At 39.2% G+C, this 25,045-nt stretch overlaps 3 protein-coding genes and 1 pseudogene across 5 annotated transcripts; all 4 read right to left on the reverse strand.

Moving 5' to 3' along the window:
* Positions 1 to 1,182: 1,182 nt before the first annotated feature.
* LOC139190928 (toll/interleukin-1 receptor-like protein) lies at positions 1,183 to 2,334 on the reverse strand (annotated as a pseudogene).
* LOC103418220 (disease resistance protein RPV1-like) lies at positions 1,637 to 7,177 on the reverse strand. Of its 3 annotated transcripts, none has more exons than XR_011572980.1 (6): positions 6,626 to 7,177; positions 5,301 to 6,408; positions 4,875 to 5,171; positions 3,876 to 4,733; positions 3,065 to 3,798; positions 1,637 to 2,497 (listed from the first exon to the last, which is right to left on the reverse strand). XR_011572980.1 is itself a non-coding variant. In XM_017327554.3 (5 exons), the coding sequence occupies exons 1-5, from the start codon at positions 6,685 to 6,687 to the stop codon at positions 3,262 to 3,264; spliced, it is 2,862 nt and encodes a 953-aa protein (XP_017183043.3). In that variant the 5' UTR covers positions 6,688 to 7,177; the 3' UTR covers positions 2,931 to 3,261. The 3 variants fall into 3 exon arrangements, 1 of the variants encoding a protein (XP_017183043.3); XR_011572981.1 differs by having other exon boundaries at positions 1,637 to 2,543; XM_017327554.3 differs by lacking the exon at positions 1,637 to 2,497 and having other exon boundaries at positions 2,931 to 3,798.
* A 1,938-nt stretch (positions 7,178 to 9,115) lies between these two features.
* On the reverse strand, positions 9,116 to 11,046 carry LOC103426764 (high mobility group B protein 3-like). Its single transcript, XM_008364843.4, has 8 exons — positions 10,650 to 11,046; positions 10,489 to 10,536; positions 10,235 to 10,336; positions 10,056 to 10,113; positions 9,866 to 9,910; positions 9,693 to 9,773; positions 9,508 to 9,600; positions 9,116 to 9,404 (listed from the first exon to the last, which is right to left on the reverse strand). The coding sequence occupies exons 2-8, from the start codon at positions 10,527 to 10,529 to the stop codon at positions 9,384 to 9,386; spliced, it is 441 nt and encodes a 146-aa protein (XP_008363065.2). The 5' UTR covers positions 10,530 to 10,536; positions 10,650 to 11,046; the 3' UTR covers positions 9,116 to 9,383.
* Positions 11,047 to 13,385: 2,339 nt separating this feature from the next.
* LOC103426765 (high mobility group B protein 3-like) lies at positions 13,386 to 15,412 on the reverse strand. The gene is made up of 8 exons (XM_029089983.2): positions 14,930 to 15,412; positions 14,674 to 14,729; positions 14,459 to 14,548; positions 14,291 to 14,348; positions 14,125 to 14,169; positions 13,941 to 14,021; positions 13,761 to 13,853; positions 13,386 to 13,660 (listed from the first exon to the last, which is right to left on the reverse strand). The coding sequence occupies exons 2-8, from the start codon at positions 14,715 to 14,717 to the stop codon at positions 13,640 to 13,642; spliced, it is 432 nt and encodes a 143-aa protein (XP_028945816.1). The 5' UTR covers positions 14,718 to 14,729; positions 14,930 to 15,412; the 3' UTR covers positions 13,386 to 13,639.
* Positions 15,413 to 25,045: the final 9,633 nt, after the last annotated feature.

The following is a 25,045-nucleotide window of genomic DNA, read 5'->3' on the forward strand; positions in this document are numbered from 1 at the left end:
ATCAAAATCTAAGTCAGCTGCAGCAGCATCAACCAAAAGTAGTTTTGAGAAAAGCATGGAATAAGTAGAAATGTGAAATCAAAAGTTAAGAGTGACTGGAAGTTGCATAGCTTACCGGAGGTCCAGTCACCAGCAAGCACTTGCCGGGAAGGCCATCTTTCGCTTCTCCTCCTCCTCCCTCTTCCACTGTCGTTCGTTTTCACCCCCGCTCGATCAGCCAACATGACTAACAGGACCGACAAGTCGTTGTGCAAGAGAGGGTACGCTGTTGATAATTTGATATCGTCACTGCTTTGGGCTGGGTATGTTTGGAGAATAAGGCCCGACCAGCCCATATGAGCCCAAAAAAATTAACCTCCTGCTCGGTAATTTTAATTTTTTTGAACAATTGATATTGTCTATGATAATGGGAATGAGGTGGGCTTAGCCTCACAATAAGCTAATAATAATATGGTTCAAATTCACTTTTGAAGAGAATCTAATATAAGACCTCTTACTTACAAGTGAAGAAGAATATTACTAGACCGTAGTATTAAGTGGTCGGTAATTTTAACCCATGAACTAATCTAAACTACCAATTAATAGAATCTTGTTTGCCAACCAAAACTTCAGAAAATTATTATTCTCTCTCATCAAAATTAAACAAAAGAAAAAGATATGGGCAATTTGATAATTACATACAATACAAATTTTGTTGTTTTTAACACAAACCTCATACCTAACACACCCTTTAAATGTTTAAAATTAAATATAAAAAATCTCCCACTTCAAACTTACCATCACGCGCATGCAACGATCAATAACAGCTCAATCAAGGAAGAGTCAAAGGTGATCAATATGATATTTATTCAATTCCTTCTCACCACTCCTCATCAATTTCTTATTGATTTTTATTTAAAATGTAACTCCCAAAACTTCCTATTTAATTTAAGAATAATTGTCATGTTACTTGCAATTATTCTTCAAATACCACCATATATGGCCGGCCATTCTCCACCCTAAGGGCCGGCCACCCTACTATAAATACTCTTTTTATCCCATTAAAATGCTAAGTCATTTGCTACCCACAAACTCTTAAAAACATTCTTTTTAGAATTCTAACTTTGATATCGGAAATTCTTCGGCCAAAGCCCCCTATTCATCGTGGACACATGAGGCTTTTGATCTTAATCTTAGGTGTTATTATTTTACATGTGCATTTTCGTCAAATGAGAAGATAGCAGAAATTTGAATCCACAATTTCCATCGACACCTAAAAGCTCTTTCACCTCTTGTACGCAAGATTCCAACTGGGTGTTTGGCCACATTCAAATATGTGCCATCAAGTACTCGGACTAAGATCTCGTTAACAGTGTTGCTCATTATTGTAGCTTCATAGCTAGCAGTTCAAAACAAATAACACATTTTATCAGTGAACTTTTTTTTGTTGCTATATTTCAGAGATGTAAAAACAACACAGAGAGAAATAATACACGATATTAACAAAAAGTGTAATTGAACATTTTTCTATGTTTCTATCCAAAATGCGCTAGTAATTACTAAAGTCAAGTATGTGTCGCTTGCTAAAGATCTAAAAATTAAAAATGAAACACAAAACTAAATTGATGACATTATTTTAGGAAATTAACAATATAAATACACAAAACTAAATGTACGTACTCTTCCTCCTTGACAAGAGATTTTTCAGTGCGATCTGAACACGGAGTGGTACACCATGTGTCAGTATACAAATAGTATGATATGTGTTAAAAAGTTTATAACTTAAAAAATAAAATTTCTCACCACTTATATAAAAACACGTGATGTACCATCCATATTCCGGTCACAATAAAATATTTCTCCTCCTTAACAGGATGTCCTGACAAATTTGCTACTGCTCTGAGAGCTCTCCTCCACATGAGCACCTTCTCCTTGTTGTCCTTGAATTTGCCCTCAAGCTTTGTAAACGCGTCACCAAAACTACTCGTTTGATTTCGAACATGGGACGGATCCACCTTGTAAAAAACTGGCAAAACTATTTGTTGCTTTGATTCTCTACATTGAAGAATCTTGACGAGCTCGTCCAAGCCCCATCTTGAAGATGCATAGGTTTGAGAAAATACGACAAGAGAAATTCTTCACTCTTCAATTGTTTTGGAGGAGTGTCAGTGATATTTCTTCTCCTCTTGTAAGTTGGCGATCAATGAAGGTGTTGATTCCCTTATCGTCCAAATCTTTGTATAAATGATCTGTAAAATTGGTTCGTATGTCCTCTCCTTTAAAGCTCAAAAGGACATCGTATTTCCACGAAGGAGTACTGCTGAAGGAAGAAGAAGAGACAAGTTGATTGCTCATTGGAGAAATCCAGGTGAAAACCTCTCGAAGAATCGAGTATGGATTCTTAACTTCCACTTGTTGAGTGTTTTCAATTGCTGGCTTACGGCATCCAATGCAACAACATACATACTACACATATCAAAGCGTCGTTGCTTCTCTGGCTTTTATTACAGTTAGTCCTCTGTTCACATGGGTAAAACAAATTAAAAAAAGCCTCGCATGCGCGCCTGTAGACAAAATATATAATATAAAAATGAAGAATGAAGTATCCCAAAGCCTGGTTTTGTAAAAGTATTACTTGTTGCTTTCTTCGATCTCCAACTGTTTTGTTTCGGTTTTCATGTTAATGTAATGAAATTTTGAGACCCTTTTGTTCGTCTTGAAAAGTATATTAGTCAGTTCTTCGTACGATGATTTGATAATCTGATAACCAAGGCATACTTCTAAATGTAAATACCAAGAACCACATTGAAGCAATTTTCTGCACTATGTTTTCCTCTGATTTATTTTCCGACGTTCGATGAATGAATGATCGAACTTAGGTTTTGGGTTTGTTTATCTACTGCATTTTAATAATTATTTTGCAATGTTGTGTTTAGGTTTGGGACATATACTTAGACTAAAATAATTATAATCTATAATCGAAACATTCACTAGTCTTAAACATTACAAACTTAGTCATTTTACTAGTAATTGTCTATTTTACACTAACACAAGCCTCTATTGATCACAGTAGTTGTCGACATACTTTGGCGTAAGGTTTTGGCAAATGTCAGCAGGAATTGGGAAGTGCCCAACATGTGTTCGACGAAATGGTCCAATGAATTTTCTTTTCTTTTTTTTTTGTAATTATAGCTTCATTATTTGAAAATTTTGGCTCCTCCACTTGACATCAATATTCGTCCGCTTAGAATGATCATCCTCTGGCTCCGAAGACAAGGAAAGTCATTGCTCTTGGTGATCATATGCATCATAGAAGATATCTGAGCCCTCCGAGAAGGAGGCCTCTTCCCAAGAGTGCTCGTTGGGCAAGCCGTTCATCTTGGTTGCGCGTAGGAGGTGCACCCCGCGGCTTTTAATGTGTGCGCCTTCGCTGAAACGAAATATAACTTGGCAAATATCTCTCCGCTGCGCATTCTCGTCTAAATCCAGTACCTTGAGCAACACATGAGCTGCCTCGATGTGCTTGTAACGTGAAAAATATGGTCCGAACCATGGAGATCTGTTGATGAGAATATAAGAATTAAAAAGATTAGTACCCGGTGCATCAAGAACCACAGATACAGCCAATCCTAATAACGTCTCCCCTTGTAAATTTAGAGGAATCTCAAAACAAAATTCACTGCCTCCAACAAATTCTTCTATTTCATCATCCTCTGGTAGATGTTCAACGGTTGTGGGATGATTAGAGGCATAGCTGAACCACTTTGGAACTTCATTGCCGGGATAAATAACTTCCAATCCAGGGCACCAAAGAGATTCCTGCAATGGTAGGTATATATATAGTTAACCTGCAAAGTTAATTTTCATTTCAAGAGAAATTAAGAAGAGAGAGGAACCTCATTCAACAAATTGTTTTCCAGCTTTGCCACCTCATCGCCAATTAGTGTATAGCAATTAGTCAAGTCCAGATAGTTAAGCATCGGGGGTAGTTTTGGAGTTTTCTCCAATGATGTGCACTCATTGAGATATAAAAACTTTAGGTTTGGTGGGAGGAGTTGTGGAATTTCCCGAAGCCTCTTGCAACCAGTCAAATAAAGTGTTTCCAAGTTGACAAATTTGCTAATGCAATCCGGAAGACTAACAAAATTGTTTCTCGAGAGATCAAGCCATGTGCTACAGTTGTCCTGTGAAGTCTCTAAGTCAGTTGAAAGCAGTTGAGACTCGGTACTGCTGGATGAAACTTCATCAAACTTCCTCTTGTTCTTCCCATATGTCACCAGTTTTGGGCATTGACGGAAAGAAACCGCAGAGAGAGATTGCAACCCAGAAAGATGATGTAATGATGTACCTATAAGGTTCTCACATTTATCTGCAAACAAATAGGCAAGCCCAGTAAGATATGCAATTGATGAAGGCAATTCTCTTATGCCACTTTCTCCTATATCCAAATCCGTTAGAGATTCCATCATGCGCTCTTCTATTTCTGGGAAACTCTCGAGCCTTGCGCAACTACGAAGAGAAAGCGTTTTAAGGAATCTCGATCCAAGTCTTGTTACAAACCTCGTAAGCTTAGAGCACCCATAAAGATTCAATTCAACAAGTTTATCAAGGAATCCAACAGAATCATCAACCTCAACCAAACTTTTACAATCACTTAGAACCAAGTGCTTTAGATTTGGACTTCCGGATAAGTCGGGGATTTTTTCTAAGAATTCGCAACCACTTAAATTCATATTTGTAAGCTTTGCCAAATTCTGTGAAACCACAACCAAAACAAAAGTTTACATGCTTTAGAAAGATATAATGAAACACTTCAGTTTTTTTTTTTTTTATTTGGGGGAAATAAAAAATATATGTTCAAATAAATAATGGTTTAAATAATTTAAAGTATGTACCTTAAATCCCTTCAATGATCTGATGCCACTATATGCCACGTCAAACGTAGCAAGATATCTCGGATGATAATTGGGTGGTAAATTGAACACAACTATATGCCTTCGATGAAAATTGGATTGTCCACCCAATTCAATCCACCTCAAATCGTTGGGCAAATAATCAATGCGCCCAAAAAAGCGTGCATTACGATTTATAAAAATTTCAAGATTTACCATCCGCAAGAAGCTTTCTGCATTTAAGGTTATCACATCTGGTTCGGGCAGCTCCACCACAATGCCTATAATTTTCTTTGTTCCCTAAGATGGAAAAAAGAAATAATGTTAGCAAACAAGTCATATAACAAAGAATTCACAAAGGCTGTTTTAAAATCCTTTTTTTTTTCTATATCATGCCAAATTAAATGTAAGAAAATATATTGTACTTACTTGATTTTCAGTTAGAACATGATACACATCTTCATGAAACCACAACCTGCTACGCTTCCCTGGTTCAGTGGGAGATTCTTCGTAAACTATGCGCTTACCCATTTTTTCTAGCAAGTCATGCATCAAAATCATATTATCTTCAATAGTTATGATGGCATTCTCAACGAGTACTTCAATACAATCTTGAGGTACATTGAGCTTCGAACTTTTTAATATCTGTAACACGTAGTCTTTATGTTTACCCTTAAAGAAACATGCAATGTCTAGGAAAACTTGTTGTACAACATTATCCCAGGCATCATAACTTTTTTGAAGTATTCTTTGAATATCTGTATAAGGTTCTCCTACGTAAGAATCATAACTATCCAATATAGCTTTCCAGCGATCTATACTTTTCTTACGCATATGAGAACCTATCAAATTAAGAGCTAATGGAAGGCCTTGAGCATAAGCTATTGCACGACGTGCAAGTATTAAATAATCATCTGGAGGTTCATTTATTCCGAAGGCGTTCAAACTTAAAAGCTCAAGAGCCTTGTCATCCATTAGCTTTTGGACCTCATATATCAACTCAACTCCATAAGATTCCAGCAATCCTCTATTTTTTGAGGTTATGATCACTCTGCTACCCTCACCGAACTTATCAACTTCAACCAAGTTGTTTAACTGCTCCAATCGATCCACATCATCAAGAATTAAGAGAATCTTCTTTCCCCTCAACAGTTTCTTTATAAGGCTGATTCCTTCATGAACATCGACAACTTTCAACTCTGTACCGCATAGAACCTTAGAAAGAAGAGTGTTTTGTAGTTGGATTACGCCTTGACGTGATGTTGATGTTTCTCTAACATCTGCCAAGAAACATCTACCTTCAAACTTATGAGCAATCGCATTATAAACAGCTTTTGCAATTGTTGTCTTGCCTATTCCAGATATCCCCCAAATCCCAACCACACAACGATCATTTCCACCAACACCTAAAAGCTCTTTCACCTCTTGTACGCACGATTGTATTCCAACTGGGTGTTTGGCCACATTCAAACATGTGTCACCACGTACTTTGACTAAGATATCCTCGACAATGTTGCTGATAAATGTAGCTTCAGATCTAGCAGTTCAAAACAAATAACACATTTAATCAGTGACCTTTTTTTCTATATTTCTATCCAAATGAAAAAGGGTTTCAAATTGCACTAGTGATTACTAAAGTCCAGCATGTGTCGCTTGCTAGAAATCTAAACAGTAAAAATGAAACACAAAATTGACATTATTATAGAGAATTAACTATATAAATAAAACACTGTAAGGGGAAGAAATATACGTACTCTCCCTTTAGGAGTGGATATCCTGACAAATTTGCTACTTCTCTAAGAGCTCTCCTCCACATCAAGACCTTCTTCTTGTCTTTGAATTTGCTCTCGTGGTCTGTAAATGCGTCACCGAAACTACTCTTTTGATTTCCTACATGGGACGGATCCACCTTGTAAAAAACTGGCAAAACTATTTGTTTCTTTGATTCTCTACATTGAAGGATCTTCACGAGCTCGTCCAAGCAACACCTTGAGGATGCATAGCTTTTAGAGAATATGACGAGAGAAATTCTTGACTCTTCAATTGCTTTGAGAAGAGCCGGAGATATTTATTCTCCTCTTGAAAGCTGGTGATCAATGAAGGTGTGGATTCCTTTATCGACCAAACCCTTGTATAAATGATCGGTAAAATTGGTGCGTGTATCCTCTCCTCTAAAGCTCAAAAAGACATCGTATTTCCATGAAGGATTACTAGTGAAGGAAGAAGAAGAGACAAGTTGACCTGCCATACGAGAACTAAAGCCAGATAAAAAAAAGCCTCTCTCAAAGGATTGGAATATGCAGTATGGTATGGACAATGGACTCTCTATTGTTATATCAGTCCTCATTTTTCTTCCTACCTTATCTGGTAAAGTTGAAGAAACTTTCTTCCAAAAGCAATTTCCACCAAGCATTTTCTTACCTACTACTTTTCAATGTGGACAGGAACTTAGAGCATCTTCAAAGGAAATGTCAAAATGTTCAAATCAACAATAACAGTAACAAAAGACAACATTAATGTTTTCTTCCCTCTTTCTGCTAAATTTGACAGCACCTTCAAATTTTGTTAATGAATTATTAAATGCTTTTTATTAATTTTTTATTGGTTTAAAGCATCATCCTTTTGTTTCTTTTCATTCTCAATGCAAAGAAAATATATAAGAATTATTATTGGTAAATTACATAGTAACCCCTCAGGTTTGAGATCTATTACAATCTCATACAACATCTTTAAAACATTTCACTTTCATACCCTAAGTACTATTTTATTTCAATTTCATACATCCGTTACATTTTTCATTCATTGATCCGTTAAGTGCTGACGTGGTTGCCAAATGTGTGTCACGTGGCAAAAAAATAATTTTTTAATTTTTTTTAAAACTAAATATTCTAAATATTATAAAAAATAAATTTTTTTTTAAAAAAAAAAAAATTAAAACCTTATTCCCCTTATCCTCCTCTCTTCTCCCCGCAACCCAGAAAGAAAAAAAAAAAACCCTTCAGTTTGTCTTTCCAACCCCCCTCTTCCCCTATCTTCTCCCTCATCTTCATCTTCTTCTCCCGACCCCCTACCTGCAACCCAAAAAAAAAAAAAAAAACAAAACCTAGATCTCGTCTCGCCATCGCCGGGGTTCTTCTTCTCCCGACCCCCTACCTGCAACCCAAAAAAAAAAAAAAAAACAAAACCTAGATCTCGTCTCGCCATCGCCGGGGTTCGTGGAACGGGTATGAATTTAAGGAGTGGAGGGTGTTTAGAGGAGAGTGGGGGGTGTGTAGAGAGAAGAAAAGGGTGGGTGGTGGGGTTGCAGATGAGAGAAATGGATGGGATCAGGGTCTGGGTGACCTGCATCACCGGGGGGGGGGGGGGGGGGGGGGGGGGGGGGGGTTGACCTACATCGCGCGGTAGAGGGGGGGTTAGGGTGAGCACCAGGGATATGGGTTTTGGGGGATATGGGGTTACAGGGATCTGAGGGACGATCTGGGTTTTCGTTTTTGGGGTAAGGGGTTACAGGGATATGCAATAGGTTTTTTTTTTTAAGGGTTTAGGTTTTTAATTAAAAAATTATTATTTTTGCCATGTGGCGTGCCACGTTGACAGTCACACCATCACCTAACAGATTAATGAATGAAAAATGTAACGAAATAATGAAATTGAAATAAAATAATACTTGAAGTATGAAAATGAAATGTTTTAAAGATGTGGTATGAGATTGTAATAAACCTCAATCCTGAGGAATTACTATGTAATTTACCGATTATTATTTTATATTTAAAATTTGACATATCAGTTAAAGAGTAAAAGTTAAAAAAATGCCAAAATACTACGTAAACTTTCAAATTTAAATTTGATATTTCCTTTAAAGATGGTTTTAAGACTTGTATCTTAAATTCTCGTCTTAAGACTTGTATCCCAAATTTAAAATTTAAAAATGCCACAATAACCTCACAAATTCTCATCTTAAGACTTGTATCCCAAACAATAATCCTGGGAAAATCTCTCAACACAAATTATTCCAACGTCCAACGTCCAACGTCCAGAGGTAAAATCAATCACCATCCCTAGGGTAAAGTCGAACACTAGCACCAGAGTATTGTCGAACACCAATATCATCGAGTCACATACAACGACATTGAACACTATTACCATCATAAACCAAAACCTCAAATGTGGACTAAGCAATGATTAAATGCTTAATTGAAAATAAGTCACACACTAACTTGCATAATAAGAAACTAACGAAAGCATTATGTTACGAAAGCAAACTGAAATTCATTGAACATAAGGAGGATCATTAAGTACAAAGACAACGATATGGGAATCGAGGGGAGCAGACAATCTTCAAACTTAATCCGATTTTCGTTTGTGTTTTTCCTAAATCTAATCCCTAAAAACAAAAGTAGAGAGCCAGCAACTTATCCATGGTGAAGACAAAGTGCAGGCAGACCTTTCAATTATCCTCTAAGCAACCCTACAGACATTGCCTCTCCCCTTCCATTTCGATTCCCCTACTCTCTACTCATCATCGTCTTCCTCCTACAACACAACCAAAACAAACAATTAAGTAACCAATTCAACTAACTGAACATGCAAAACAACGGAAACATTCACAATGTGAGCTCGATTAATCACAACTGACCTCGCCGCTCTCGTCCTCGTCTTCATCATCGTCATTTACCTCAGACTTGGACTTGTCAGACTCTTCTTCATCAGCTTCATTATTTCCATCAGCCTAATTCACGTAAATAAACCAACAAAGTCTCACAAATATCCTCAACCCGATAACTAAACGAATCACATGAAAGCCGGAGCAAGAGTGCTTACTAATTGCTTGTTGTATGCCTGAATGTTCTTGTTATATTCTACCTTCCTCTTGTCTGCCTTGGCTTGATAGGGAGCTTTCTCCTGATTAATTCAAGCACAGAGCATCAAAATTCAGCAAATAATCTCACATTATTCACTAATCAACGAAATTAAAACGATAATTGAACACTCACGGCATCTGACAACGATTTCCATTTATCGCCACCAGCTTTACCGACCTGTTTGATTACAATTGAACAAAATCAAGATCAATTTGCATTAATGTTTGATTTAACCTAATTAATTAATTAATCAAAACAACTAATCAGAGGCTAAAATCGACGAACAAGTTGGTAGATCTGAGAGGATGAGATTTTGACTTACGGCAGCAACCGACTTGTTGTTTGGATGCTCCTTCTTGTACTTCTCTCTGAAGTCCTCCCTGTAAAACGACGAAAGCAAACTTAAATTCGGGAAAGAAAAAATATCTGAAAAATAAAAAGATGCAGAAAAGGTCAGATCTAGAACTGGAACTGAAGAGAGAGAAAGAGAGTTGACCGTACATGAAAACGAAGAAGGCACTCGCAGGCCTCTTCGGCTTGTTCGGATCCTTTCCGGCTTTCTTCGCCGGCTTCTTGCTCGCTCCGGCACTCTTGCTCTTCAACCTTTCAAAATTCAAATTTCAAAAAAAAAATCAGCAAAAATTCAAACACACAAAGCACAGCAGAAATCAAAACACGGGAGAACAAATCACAGTTCTCCGATCGAACCGATGCAATCGGAGAGCAATCATAGCATAATAGAGCACAAAACTCACTTCGTATCGCGTTTGGGGGCAGCAGCCCTGGCTTTACCCATGGCGAACCTGCAACCACACAAAAAAGGTCAAAAATCGGTGGGAACCGGCGAGAATCGTTCGGAAACGGTCAAAAACTGCTCGATTCGGACCGAGTCAGAGCGGCGGAGGCGCAAGGTTACCTAGGGTTTTCGAGAACAAGACGAAGACGCGGAGAGAGAGAGTAAACTACGCCCTTGTTTTTGTTGTTGCGGTGCGTGGATGTGAAATTGGCGAAAGGGCCGAAGGGGGGGGGATAAGAAGGAATTAAGAAGGGGCAAAACCGAATTTCGACTAACCCAAAAAATTGAAGTTTTGGGTTTCGGCGGGATTACGAAAATGTTTTGCCGCGTCAGCTATCCGTGCGCTACGCCTTCATTTGCTGCTGGGCTCTCCCTTATGTGCTTCCTTGTGTGCTTCTTCGCTAGCGAGGAGGGCACGTGGGGATGCACGAGATAGGGGTAGGGGCGAAATGACGGATTTGGGGTTTGGTTTTGTGGGTTGGGGTCTGGTGGTTGAGAGCGATCGAATCGATAGAATAAAACGCGTAGTACGCAACAGCTGTATTGGCGTGGGATATTATTGAAGCGGGGGTAAATAAGTAAATGTGGTGGTTTGATATTTTGGGCTTTTTGGATTATTTTTCTAATTAGGGTTTTGACGGATGGAAAAGTTGGAGATATTTGTAAGTGGGCTGTTGGGTTGCAGAGAAGCAAAAACTTGGTTAAACTGAACCCCGTTGCACTTGGTACGGAAAAAAAAGGTGACAAGTAAGTAGGGAGAATTCTTCCATGTTCGGACCCAACCACGTATCCCTACGGTTCAAGATTCGGAAAGTGCCGGGTTCACCCGACCCCAATTTGTACCCCTCACACTGTATCCAGTGGCCTCACACGAGCCTCGCGACAAGTGGAGCATGTTCTAATACAATATAGTATATATACCCACACACAAATTCTGTGAAATTTTTTTACTTTTGTTGTTAAAATTGAAGGAGAGGGGAAGAAAGTGAAAGAGAACGTAGAAGCGAGGAGAAAGGAAGAGAGGTTGTTTCTTCATTTTTTTCTAACTAGAAACGACAAAATTATATGTAGGTAAGGCTTAAAAAAACAGAAAAATTTTATCGTGTGAAATTACGTTACTATCCTTAACTTTTTTGTTATGATAAAAGACAACTATATCTTTTTACCCTTCTTTGATTGACAAATAGAATTTCATTAATGTAATTTTAGATAATGTACAATGGAAAGTGATTTCCCCATTCGCTTTTTTTTTTCCTTTGTCGCTCCTTTTTGTCTATAGATAAGCACTAATCTTCAACCCACTACATTCCTAATTACAACGTCACCCCCTGGATTTAGTATAGTGATAGCTTGAAACAAAACACAAAACTAAGAAAGAATTTTTTATATGTACTTATCCAACAAGTAATGCTAAGGAGACTAAATTTATAGATAAAATTTTGTAAATTAAATGACATGAAAGTTAATGATTGAGTTATTACATAAGCATTAATAAACATACACATTCTTATTGATGACACATCATTTAGTTTACAAATTTTGTTTAATTTAGTCTCCCTAGTAATACATTTCTCGAATAAGCAATTAGGCCCTTTTATAATCAGTCTAGAATACGCCCTTAATACTTGTTGTATCACTTATTAGTGGGAATACCTTACAGAATACGAAATATGCTTTTAGCTCTTCCAAAAGCAATTCGAACAAGCCCTTGTATTTCATCGCTTTGCACGTGCTGCCCAAAAAATCTTCCGATATGGAGAGAGGGGTAGTAGAAACCCGCAATGGAGACAAAATTCTTGTCGTTGTAGGTTAAAAGTGATTTGGAGGCTTCAATTAACTAGTTGAATAATAAGGAGAGTTATCTTTTATTCATTGATCTTATTTGATTCATTTGATCAAACAGCCACAAATTAAGAGTGAGAAGTAAAAAAATATAGATAAATAGCACGCTCCTATGCTTTATTGAATACATCTGATAACATCACAAATACTGAAGCAAGTCCGCCAAATCAAAAGCACCGGCAGTATTCAACACCAGGTCCCAAAAATGAAACAAAATCTAGTTCAACCTTCAAAAACGAAAATTATACTATCCCCCGATGCACTTGAGAAATTTGGCCGTTAGATATTGACTCCTTAACCTAGAATTTAAGAATCTCGAGTCTCATATATAAGTGCTCGTGTAAAAGTTGCTTTTAAACGATTGAAACATGCTTCTAAATAAAAATTTTGAAAACTAAACTTGATAAAAATGAAAGTTAATTCTAGAAAAAACACCAAAAATACTTCTATCATAAACCACATAACAAGTGCTTTTAGCATAAGACATTTCAAATACTTTCGAAATCCAAAAATTTAAAAAAAAAAAAAAACACTTTCAGTAATTTAAAAGCACTTTTCAAACAAGCTCTAAAATACACGAGCATACTGGAAGAGTAGACATTCATGCCATGCTAAAAATACACTGACAGGTTTGTCATCCAATCGGTGTCGACAACCAACGAAGAATCCCCAAAGCAATCCAAAGGAACCAGTAGAAAGTCAAAAGAGAGAGAGAGACGCAGATTGAAGCCAAACAACCACAATCACATAAAACAAGATGGCGAATAGAGAACAATGACGCAAAATCTTAAACCGAAATGCAGACAAACCACATCCTCACTCCAAGACTAGTTGCCGGTATTCCAAGCGAATCACAAACTCTTGTAAAAAAAGTTATCATACATCACAACGCACATTGCGACTCATTTGGAATACCGACACCGTGACATCCATATTATACAAAGTCAAATGCCACAACCATAAGAAAATGCACAAAGCAAATCAATCCCAAGCATATAATAAAAGGGATACTAATTAGAGCAAAACAGAAGTAATTTGAACATAAAAACGATCATTAAGTACAGAAACGATATGGGGAATCAGGTGGATGAGTCCCGAAACATAACCCCTTGTGTTTTTCCCTTTCCTTCCCTAATCCTAAAAATGTAGCTATCTTATCATCAGACACAAAGCTTTAATCAGAAAATGCAGGTCATTCGATATGTTCTAACCAATAACCCTAACCACGAATTGCTCCTCTCCTTCATTCGATTTCCGGCTTTCCTTCTTTACTCATCATCATCTTCTTCCTACAATTAAACAAAACCAACATGGTTCAATCACACTAATCACAGAACTAAGCAGGGAAAACGTGATTAACACAATAGCAAGAGCCAATTAGAAAAAAACCTCTCCGCTCTCGTCATCATCTTCGTCTTCGTTTTGCACCTCGGACTTGGACTTATCAGACTCTTCGTCCTCCGCTCCATTGCCTCCCTCAGCCTAATATCGCAATGAAGCAACAATTCTCACAACACCACTCAAACCAATTAAACCGAAAAAACTGTAAATCGAACAGAGAGCACTCACTATGCGCTTGTTATACGCATTCATGGTCTTGGTGTACTCGGTCTTCCTTTTCTCTGCCTTGGCAACGTAGGGAGCTTTCTCCTGAATAATTTAATTAAATTAACCAACAAATTAGTAAAAAGTTTTCAGAATATCCATTTAATTAACAAATCGATTAACAAAATTGATTGGGCTAAATACTCACAGCCTCTGAAAGCGATTTCCATTTATCACCACCAGCTTTACCGACCTATTCAAATATATGGAAACTAAGAATAAATATAATTTAATTTTGCAAAGTTAAACAAAAAATATCCAAAAAAAAAAAACGAAAATAAGAGCGCAGATCTGAGAATATGAGATTCACTTACAGCGGCGACGGATTTGTTATTAGGATGATCCTTCTTGTATTTCACTCTGAAATCCTCCCTGTATAAAATTCATACAAAAATATAATTACAAAATAAACGACAATAAAATCGTTCGATCTGAACAAAAAGGAGAGAGAGAGAGAGAGAGAGAGAGTGCGTTGACCGTACATGAAAACGAAGAAGGCGCTTGCAGGCCTCTTAGGCTTGTTCGGATCCTTCGCTGCCTTCTTGCTCGCGCCAGCGCTTTTGGTCTTCAACCTATCAAAATTTAAAAAATATATATACATAAATTCGGAATAGCCGTTTCATATCGAGATCTCGGATTAAATCTATAAAATCGAAGAAAATTCACAGCAAAACGGAAAACAAAACCGGAAGCTCACTTTGCATCGGCTTTTTTGGGAGCAGCAGCTCTTGATTTCCCCATATTCAGCTAAACCTGAACAGAAAACCGCAATTAAACGATGAGAATCGTTCAGAAACGGCACAAAATCGATAAAAACCGTTCGGAAACGGCGAAAAATGACGAGAACGCCTCCCAAAGAGCGAGAATCGCTCGGACACAGCGAAAAACGACGAGAATCGTTCGAAAACGGCGGAAAACGAAGCGACTCGGTCCGAGTCGGCGGGCGAGTTTACCTTTGGTGAAGGGAGAGGATAAGGCGACGACGCAGAGACAGAGATGGAGAATAATGAGAGAGATATGCCTTTGGGTCGTTTGCTTAGTTTTGGTGCGGTGTGCGTGTGTAAAATTTGCCCTTGGTTGTGTGAAGGGACAAGAAGGGAAGGCCCGTGGCGCAAAAATAAAAAATAAAAATGGCGGACAATTAAATTTTGATTTATTGAAAGGATTGAAGTCCGGGTTTGGGCGGGATTTCAAAATATGGGTGCCACGTTGGCGATCCGCGTGATGAGGGTCGATTGGTTGGGAGGTTCGCTTGGGATCCCGTTTGTGCTTCCTTGTGTTTCTTTGTTCTATTTCCGCTGCCGGTACGCTAGAAATCGGTGGAAGTAGGGGGACACGTGGACGATGTGTGCGTGGGACGTGCGTAATTATTGGTGAAATTACAAGTTTGGGGTTAGGGCGCTTCTAGATGGTTGTGCAAGGGTGATCGATTCACTAAATTAAATTTGGAGCACGCTGCCCTGTATTTATTTACTGGATATTATTGCTTTGGGGGTAAATATGTCAATTGGTTGCTTGATATTTTTTTTTTAGAAACGGGACATTTTCAGGGCTAGTTTGGTAGGGAAAGGATCCTCTCGGGACCCAATCTGACTGGATCCTCGCCGGACCCAATCTCACTGGATCCAGACCCTTCTTCATTAAGGGTCGAGCCGGCGTCGTGGCTTTCTCCAGAGTCGGCATTGTGCTTCCTGGGAGTCAGCGTCAGTCTGGAGTTGGCGTTGTGGTCTCAAAAAAAATTTAATTATAACAAGAACACAAATGGCATACCACGTGTTTTAATAAAAGTGATGACAAATTTTATTTTTTAAGTTATTAACTTTTTAACACACATATCCTATCATTTGTGTAGTGACACGTAGTGTATCATTCCGTGTACCAGTCACATTGAAAAATCTTTTTGTTATCTCCTCAAAGCTAGTTATCGACAACGTCATAATAGTCATCAACGACTCATGGTTATGAAGTTTTCCTAAAAACAAACAAAAATGGTGAAGAAGAAGAAATGATTATTGAAGAAGAAGAATTGAAGGAGACGAGGAAGCAGAAGAAAAACTGCAGAGAAAACAGAGGAAGAAGGAGGATCCGGAGGGATTGGGTTGGAAAGGATCCTCTCCTAGTTTGGTATTGCTGTGTCTTAAATGATTATGTTATGATTTAAGAATAAATAGTCGTAAAATGAATGTTTGGTAAATCTTTTTTTTTTTGGGTAAAAGTGCTTTTAACAAAAAAAAAGTGTATAAATGTTTAGTAAACTATTATATAAATTGTTATGAATATATTAAATGACTAAAAAGATATAGAATTTAATGTGATATGATGATTGTAAAAGAGAAATATAATATGTGGAGATATACTTACCATTTGAAAATTTCATTAAAATGACACTGATTACTATGCTTTGAAAAAAAAAACAGCAGTTTTTTTTAAAGTATTTTTTTTATTTTACCAAAGACATTTGATGTTCCAAATTTTATTTTAAGTTTTTTTTTTTTTTAAAAAACACCACAATCTCAAACCAGTCCTTACTGCTTCAAAATTACAACACTTAATAACAATTGTAATCATACAATTCGTAGAAATTTAAAAATTAAATTTGAATCAATTGTGTTGATGCACAAAATCAGCGAGGACTTTGGTACAACAGAAAGTGTCAGGTTTGTGACCTTCGCTTGGTTGCTTCGATCACTAGTGAAGATAAGTACGTAAATGAATAGGGACAGGGAAGCAAACACAAGATTTACGTGGTTCACCCAGATCGGCTACGTCCACGGAGTAGAGGAGTTCTCATTAATTGTGAAGGGTTTACACAAATACATAGGTTCAAACTCTCATTTTGTGAGTTCTAGTGAATAGTTTAGTACAAAATGACATTAGAGATTATTGTGGGAGAATGATCCCTATTTATAGAAGAAAGTTTCTAGTTTTGTTCTAACATTGACACGTGTCGTGTTGTGATTGGCTTCTGATGTTGACACGTGTCGCGCTGTGATTGGCTTCTGATGTCGACACGTGTCGCATTGTGATTTGCTTCCTAGTTGAAGGGAAGCTCTTCTGGGTCCTTGACGGTATAACGTTGACCAGTGCTCAGTAGTTTCGGGATTGGTCAAGTATGGTACAAACAGTGCTCCCCTAAGTTCCCGAGTGAGGGAAGCTCATCGGTTGGGGACTTGCAAGATCCAAGCCATTGAGTAATCACGAAACTTCTAAGTACTGAAGTGTGGTATCATTTTCACGTGCCTTATCTGTCTCATATGTAGATGTGGCATCTTCTCTAGAAGTACTTTTCCTCCATCCATGGGTGGTATCTTTAACCGATAAAGATGCACAAGGTAATGTATCAATTTCACTTGAAGCTTACTTGTAGTTTCGGGCTTGGTCAAGTGCGATACAAACCCTATAGTAGGAGTCCCCCAAGTCGCCGAGCTAGGAGATCTGCCGAAAGAGGTGACAGACAAGGCAAGCAGTCAAACTTCCAAGCAAGCAACCCAGGATCGGAGGTTCGACTTCGGCTTCCGGTTGATTGTTCTCCTTCTCCTTGTCTCTTATTCAGCTGTCAGGATAAGGAGAAGCAAATGGAGAAGAGATGATATGAGATACTTTTGCTTTTGAAGAAGTAACTTTCCACAGGCTTATTCTTGAACTGTGCTGGAGGGTTTTCTAGTTCCCTTCAGAGTATAAGGCCGACTTAAGAATTTAAGGGTCAAAACAAGTCCATCAAATCTAGAGTACGTTCGACCTTGATGATATGGGATACTTTTGCTGTTGACGGAATAATGAATGTGGTATGGAAAGGTGTCGTGCTGTAGTGATCTGTTTCAGCTCACCGTTGAACCTTCTGCTTCAATCTTTTGCATGGCAGAAGTGGTGTGCAACCTTTGCATTTAAATGGTCATTCAGAACATTCCTTCATAGTGATTCATCCACGCTTGGTAGCTTCAGTGTAAAGAGCCAATATCTGATCAACTGTCATGAGGTATGTGCCGGTGGAATTCATGACCTTGACAGCAATTGAGGATGAGTTCTCGAGAGCAATGCTAAGTAAGCAACCAGGCAAAGGTCTCAGGCAGTCAGTTCCAGATTGGAGGTTTGATTTCAGGTTCCGACTGACTGCTCTCTTTCTCTTTGTCCTGCAGGTGTGGACAAGGATGAAGACAAGGACAGGGAGAAAGCCTGATATGGGATACTCTTGCTTTCGACCCTGATGATATGAGATACTCTTGTTCTTGGTGTGACTTATTTGCTGAGGTATTATCGGGGGGAAATAAAGCTGAGTATTTCGAGAGGTTATGTTGAGGGTGCCTTTTCGAATGCGAGAAAGGGTTGAGCATTTTTGCAGGTTTGCCTGTCCGTTGAGGAGGGAGGTCGATGTATATAGGGATTTCCCAATAACAAGTAGTAATGTTATTCCTTTACCGTTCTTGGTCACAGCAATGTAGTGGGAGCTGCCAACTTCACGTGTTTTAACTTTGTCAGAGCACTTTGAAAAAATGGTATGTGGTATCTGGAAAGCTGATGTTACGTGTGAAGATTACAGACAAGCTTTATCTAAGGAAATCTGGCTCTCGAAGTTCTGAAAGTTGTGCCTCTTCGGTTTTCGAACAAGCAATCCCGTCGAGGATCTGGCTCTCGAGATTCGGAAAGCGGTGCTGCTTTGGTTTTTGAGAAAGTAATTATGTTGGGAGTCTTTTCTCGAATGTGAGTAAAGGTTGGACGTTCTTGCCAGCCTGTCTTGCCGCAGAACACGGAGGTCGACACACATAGGGACTTTCCAGTTGTCAAGCAGTGGTGCTGTTCCTTTACCCTTATGGGTAATAGTAGGGTAGCTGGAACTTCGAAATTCTCGTGCCTAAACTTTGTCAGAGATCTTTGGCAAAGTTATATGTGGTACCCGAGGAGTTGATGGTGCGTGTGGAGAGTGGTGATTGAACAGTAAGATTCACGTGCTTTCTACTTCACCAGAAATATTCGACAGATTGCCCGTAATTTCCGCAAAGCTGAGTGTGCATGTGACAGGTGCTGATGAGGCTGAAAAAGCAGGTGCTTCTTCGATTTCTGAGATCGGCCCTCGTGGTCTCTGAGCAGCCCAGCTTTTGAGAAAGGAAGCGCCTCTTCGATTTTTGAGATCAGCCCTCGTGGTCTCTGAGCAGCCCAGCTTTTGAGAAAACAAACGACTCTTCGATTTCTGAAGCTCCGTCGAGTGCAGATTTTTATAGAGGCTGGCATTAAGTTCCACAGCACACCTGAATCTCCACCAGTAGAAACTCCCTTCTTGCACTTCTAAGATCTTGATTTGTCTGACCTCTTCTCTCTTCAACACCTTTGAAAATGTCTGGCCCCTCCGACCGTCGTTTTGACTTGAACCTTGGAGAAGAGGCAACCACACCTTCTCCAGACAACATATGGCGCCCATCCTTCATATCCTCTACTGGTCATCTTACCGTTGGGGATTCTGTGATGAAGAATGATATGACTGCTGCGGTGGTGGCCAGGAACCTTCTCACTCCCAGAGATAACAGACTACTTTCCAAACGGTCTGATGAGTTGGCTGTTAAGGATTCTCTGGCTCTTAGTGTTCAGTGTGCAGCTTCTGTGTCTAATATGGCCCAACGCCTATTTGCTAGAACCCGCCAAGTTGAATCATTGGCTGTTGAAGTGATAAGTCTCAAACAGGAGATTAGAGGGCTCAAAGATGAGAATAAACAGTTGCACAGGCTCGCGCATGACTATGCTACAAACATGAAGAGGAAACTTGACCAGATGCAGGAATCTGATGGTCAGGCTTTACTTGATCATAAAAGGTTTGTGGGTTTGTTCCAAAGGCATTTATTGCCTTCGTCTTCTGGGGCTGTACCGCATAATGAAGCTCCAAATGATCAACCTCCAATGCCTTCTCTTTTTGGGGTTCTGTCCAGTACTGAGGCTCCGGATAACCACCCTCCGGTGCTTTCTCTTTCTGGGGCTCTACCGACTGCTGAGACTTCCCCTAAGCAACCTTTGTGAAGGCTCCCTTTTGTTTGTTTATTTTGACTCATGTATATGTACATATTTGTGGCTTATCGAAAATATTAATAAATAAGCTTTCCTTCATTTCAACATATTGTGTTAAATACACCAAAGCCTTCTTCAGAAAGTTCTTTGAATTTTTTCTTTTGTTGAAACTTGTATTGTTGAAGCTTTGTGAGTGAAGCATGTAGTTTGAGGTAGTCTTCCCTTAATTTCCCGAGTGAGGAAAACTTCTCGGTTGGAGACTTAAAAAATCCAAGTCACTGAGTGGTTGTGAGACTGCCGAGTATCAAGGTGCAGTAGCATATGGTGGGAGTCCCCCAAGTCTGCAGGTGAAGAGAGTTGCCGAATGAGGTGTCTCGCTTGTTACTAATTTGTCAAAGTAACGAATCCTTGTTTCGATGTCACACATTCGTATATGCCTTATCTAAAAATATTTCCAACTTTTGTGTGTTTGATGTTGCATGCTATTGACTAGACAAGATCAGGTGCAATTAGTAGCTTTTCTCTCTTTTTCATCTTTTTTTTGATGGAATTGCTTTTCGTTTCCACTAATCAGCCTGAGTGGATGCAATAGAACACCATTCTCTATAGCTCAGATAGCAAAGTCGTTTTCATGAAAGTTGTTCTTTATCTTGTGAACTACAATATATCCAAATTTGAGATCCATCGGAGTAGTACAACTCCAGAAATTCAGGTATGATGAGTAACTGTTCATCAATTTTCGGTTAACCCGTCAGACTTGTTGTGAGCTTCTAAACTCCATTTTTTCTTGTTCAGCTCAACATACTTTCTTCATCGAAGTTGTTCCTCACCTTGTCAGCTACAAAATATCCAAATTTGAGATCCATCAGAGCAGTACAAATCCAGAAATTCAGGTATGATGAGTGACTGTTCATCATTTTTCTGTCAACCTGTCAGACTTGTTGTAAGCTTCGAAACTCCATTTTCTCTTGTTCAGATCAACATACTTTCTTCATCGAAGTTGTTCCTTATCATCTCTTTCATGACATATCAAAAATTCAGAATGAACTAACGGTTAAATATTTCCAGATCTTCGAAACATCACAGCAGTCTTTAAATTTGCGGGAATCCGACTGTCGTGTTTGGAGCCTCAACACTTTTAATTTCCGTCGCTCAAACAGAAACGATTCCTTCTTGAAAGTTGTTCATCTGCTCAAGAACTATAGGGTGTCCAAAATTCAGCTTCACTGGAGAAGAGCAAAGGTTGCAGAAATTTGATAGATGAAAGGAGGCGGAAGAGGAAGAGAGGGAAAGAGGTTGCTTGGGTTGGATTTCTAGTTAAACTTGGGATTTTGGCTTGTTGTTTGATTTATTATAATATGTTTGGAAACATATACATAATTGCTTGTTTGGTTATGACAGGGATGTTGTGGGTGTAGAACAAAACAAATGTTTATGTTGACCCGTGTTTTTGTACAGGTTCAAGGGAATCTTGGTTTTGTGAACAAAATTTGTTTATTTGTCACAAGGTTTTGTGTTTGGGAAATAGTTTAATAGGTAAGGTTATTGACTATAGATTTTTGCTTGGGTATATAGCGTGACTAGTTGAAGCTATTTTTAGGATACAAAACTTGAATTAGCTTCGCACTATCTTGATGAAGAGTGTGCGAAGCTTTTATATGTTTTGGTGTTGAAATTTTGTATTGTAGATGAAGCATTGGGGTTGAAGCTTGATAGGTGAAGCTTTGGTGTTGAAGCTTTATAGGTGAAGCTTTGTGTTTGAAGCTTTATAGGTGAAGCTTTGGGGTTGAAGCTTGATAGGTGAAGCTTTGGTGTTGAAGCTTTGGGGTTGAAGCTTTATAGGTGAAGCTTTGGTGTTGAAGCTTTATAGGTGAAGCTTTGGTGTTGAAGCTTTATAGGTGAAGCTTTTGTTGGCACCATAAATTGATTTTGTTTCACACTATCTTGATGAAGATAGTGCGAAGCTTTTGAGATTGATATTTGTCCTCAATTGATGAAGCTTTTGTTGGCACCAGAAATTGATTTTGCTTTACACTATCTTGATGAAGATAGTGCGAAGCTTTTGAGATTGATATGTGTCCTCCATTGATGAAGCTTTTGTTGGCACCATAAATTGATTTTGCTTCACACTATCTTGATGAAGATAGTGCGAAGCTTTTGAGATTGATATTTTTCCTCCATTGATGAAGCTACTGTGTTCCCCCTTCGGATTTTTTTTTTTTTCGGCTTTTTTGTTTTTGTTTTGTTTTTTTTTTGGATTTTTTTTTTTTTTTGAAGGGGGAACTGAAACATTTGAAATTTGAAACTCCCTAGTGTTATAAGTTTGAAGATTTTCCATGTGGGGCTTTTTCACGGTTTGAATTTGAATTTTGAATATCAATAGCCATGTTTAACTATATATAAGAAGGATAAGTTTCCATTCTTTACCTTAACTTCATTTGCTCATCTTGTAGTGATTTTTGAAGACATAGTGCTCTTTACTTGAGAGGGATTCTGACATTGCTTTGCTGCACCATCTTCAGGTTGGTAGTCTTCTCCACTAGATCGGATGTTTTCATTCTTGTTGAATTGTTTGAGTGTTCATGTATTCTGTTAAGAACATAAGGAACTGGTTGAGCTTTTCTGCATGCCCTATGAGCTTCCTTATGTTTTGATCCTTCATGTAGTGATAGAGTTTGTTTCTGTTTGTTGTAGATGTCGGAGTCTGGAAGTCTTAGTGATGAGGGCTCCCCTAGCTCTAGCTCTAGGTTTGAGCTTGCCATGTCATGGTCTTCATGGCCTTTGTTAGAGTCTGGTATGAAAGAAACGTTGGATGATCCTCATAATTGTCAAACCTTAGCCAATATTGGTTCTTCCTCCATGCTAGTGAGTGAGGGGGTTGTTTGTGACGCCATACCCATATTTCGTTCTGATCCTCACAATTGTCAAACCTTAGCCAATATTGGTTCTTCCTCTATGCTAGTGGGTGAGGGGGTTGTTTGTGACGCCATACCCATATTTCGCTCTGAGTTCACAGCGGACCATTTAGAAAATAACTGGTTAACGTTATACCGTCAATGACCCAGAAGAGCTTCCCTTCAACTAGGAGGCCAATCATAATGCGACACGTGTCGACATCAGAAGCCAATCACAGCGCGACACGTGTCAACATCAGAAGCCAATCACAACACGACACGTGTCAATGTTAGAACAAAACTAGAAACTTTCTTCTATAAATAGGGATCATTCTCCCACAATAATCTCTAATGTCATTTTGTACTAAACTATTCACTAAAACTCACAAAATGAGAGCTTGAACCTATGTATTTATGTAAACCCTTCACAATTAATGAGAACTCCTCTACTCCGTCGACGTAGCCGATCTGGGTGAACCATGTACATCTTGTGTTTGCTTCCCTGTCCCTATTCATTTACGTACTTATCTTCACTAGTGATCGAAGCAACCAAGCGAAGGTCACAAACCTGACACTTTCTGTTGTACCAAAGTCCTCGCTGATTTTGTGCATCAACATTTGGCGCCGTCTGTGGGAAAAGACACAAAAAGTTATGTCGGATCTCTCAATCTTTCACCTCCTCCTCCGTGGATCTGCAAAATTTGACAAAACCCAGAAGAAAAAAAAAATCACAACAAAATCTCCCCAAAACCCAAACACCACTAATCATTTTCCAAACCCACATTCGTGAATCCATCAGAAAACGACATGTCTTTCAAAAGCCCAAGCATACTCCTCGCAAAGCTTCTGTTCTTCCTCAGGCGTGTAATCACTCTCGACGCCGAACAACTTCCTCATATGCTCGACGTTCTTGTTCTTGATTTGATCCGCCACGGTCTGGTTCAGCACTTCCAGCAATAGATCGACGTGCAAGAAGTCGGCAGCCAGGATCAGCTCCATCACGCGGTCAGTTGTTAACTCCCTAACGAAATCAGTGCTGATTTTCCTCAGCTCCTTCCTTCACGCCTCATCGTGCTCTACTTTCCGATGCAGAGGTTGGGTTTTTGGTACAGAAATCGATGATGTTCACGAGCTCCGCGCTGTGCACGTTCGGCACCGGCATCACCATGTCGCCGACTCCCTCTGCTCCCTCTGCTCCCTCTTCTCCCATGTCTCTCAGCCATGGCGAGATGGGAACCACCTAATTCACCAGATCTGAGCCCAACCTCACCAGATCACGCCCCCAGAGAACCCTAAAGTTCTCTCTTTCTCTCTCTCCCCCGCAACCCCGTTTCTCTCTCCTCAATTTTGGCACAGGTCAGAGAGCGGTGGGAGGTCCATTTCTCTCATTTCTTCCCTTAAATATACGGGCAGCATGATCAATTGTATCAGAGGTGGTGAATCTCGACTCCTATGTCATGCCTCCAAGTTTCACTTCATGGCTTGGGAACTTTCAATCTGTTTTTGAACAAGTAGCAACACAAGAAGTCATTTCACTGGAAGCCAATCTAATATCCCAACTCGCGAGTTACAGGGAAGATGCTTCATTCAAAGCCGATACGAACCCCAAGAGCGATACTTTGACGCTTGAGAAAGTGAAAGATGCGAACACCATAATTTGCAAGCTGATTCAGAGAGCAAACTTCCTTTTGAAATCTCCAGCGGAAGACGAGAAAACGGTTCCATTGTTTTCTGGTTCTCTGCTTCAGTTCGTTGTTAAGGAAACCAAAGCCCTCCAAATCCAAGGTTGGTAGAAGACCACCTCACTAAACTCAACTCGCAGGACCCAAAGCCCGATGGGCTCTTTTCTTCCTCTCCACGTTCCGGACGATATTACCCTCCAAATTGCTTTCTTGTTACCGGTGTGGGATCTGTGCGCGTTGGGTAGTTGTTCTCGGTTTTGGAGGGAGCTCTGTAAGTCGAATTGCGTATAGGAGTGTCTGGTACGACGGCGATGGCCTCTGCTGGAATGTTCCGATCATGGGTCATCTCTTTCTTCCACTGCAATCGAAATGCCCATCATACTTGAGCATCAAAAGACAATGAGAGAGAAAGAAAGAAGATGAGAGAGAGAATAAGAAAGCAGAGATACTCATCACCACTGAGACGAAGATTCTCACGGTCGGGACAGCTGCGGACCCAGAT

Source organism: Malus domestica, chromosome 02 (assembly GCF_042453785.1).
Source record: "Malus domestica chromosome 02, GDT2T_hap1".
Taxonomy (NCBI): domain Eukaryota; kingdom Viridiplantae; phylum Streptophyta; class Magnoliopsida; order Rosales; family Rosaceae; genus Malus; species Malus domestica.

Bases quoted from the DNA above. Each gene is read 5' to 3' on its own strand.
- LOC103418220 (XM_017327554.3), bottom strand. From the start codon at position 6,687: ATGTGGAGGAGAGCTCTTAGAGAAGTAGCAAATTTGTCAGGATATCCA. The intron at 6,409-6,625 runs GTACGTATATTT...TTGAACTGCTAG, and splicing joins TATCCACTCCTAAAGGGAGA to ATCTGAAGCTACATTTATCA. The intron at 4,734-4,874 runs GTACATACTTTA...GTGGTTTCACAG, and splicing joins GATCATTGAAGGGATTTAAG to AATTTGGCAAAGCTTACAAA.
- LOC103426764 (XM_008364843.4), bottom strand. From the start codon at position 10,529: ATGGGTAAAGCCAGGGCTGCTGCCCCCAAACGCGATACGAA. The intron at 10,114-10,234 runs GTACGGTCAACT...GTCGTTTTACAG, and splicing joins AGTGCCTTCTTCGTTTTCAT to GGAGGACTTCAGAGAGAAGT. The intron at 9,601-9,692 runs GTAAGCACTCTT...TACGTGAATTAG, and splicing joins AGGCATACAACAAGCAATTA to GCTGATGGAAATAATGAAGC.
- LOC103426765 (XM_029089983.2), bottom strand. From the start codon at position 14,717: ATGGGGAAATCAAGAGCTGCTGCTCCCAAAAAAGCCGATGCAAA. The intron at 14,170-14,290 runs GTAAGTGAATCT...ATATTTGAATAG, and splicing joins ATAACAAATCCGTCGCCGCT to GTCGGTAAAGCTGGTGGTGA. The intron at 14,022-14,124 runs GTGAGTATTTAG...TAAATTATTCAG, and splicing joins GGAAATCGCTTTCAGAGGCT to GAGAAAGCTCCCTACGTTGC.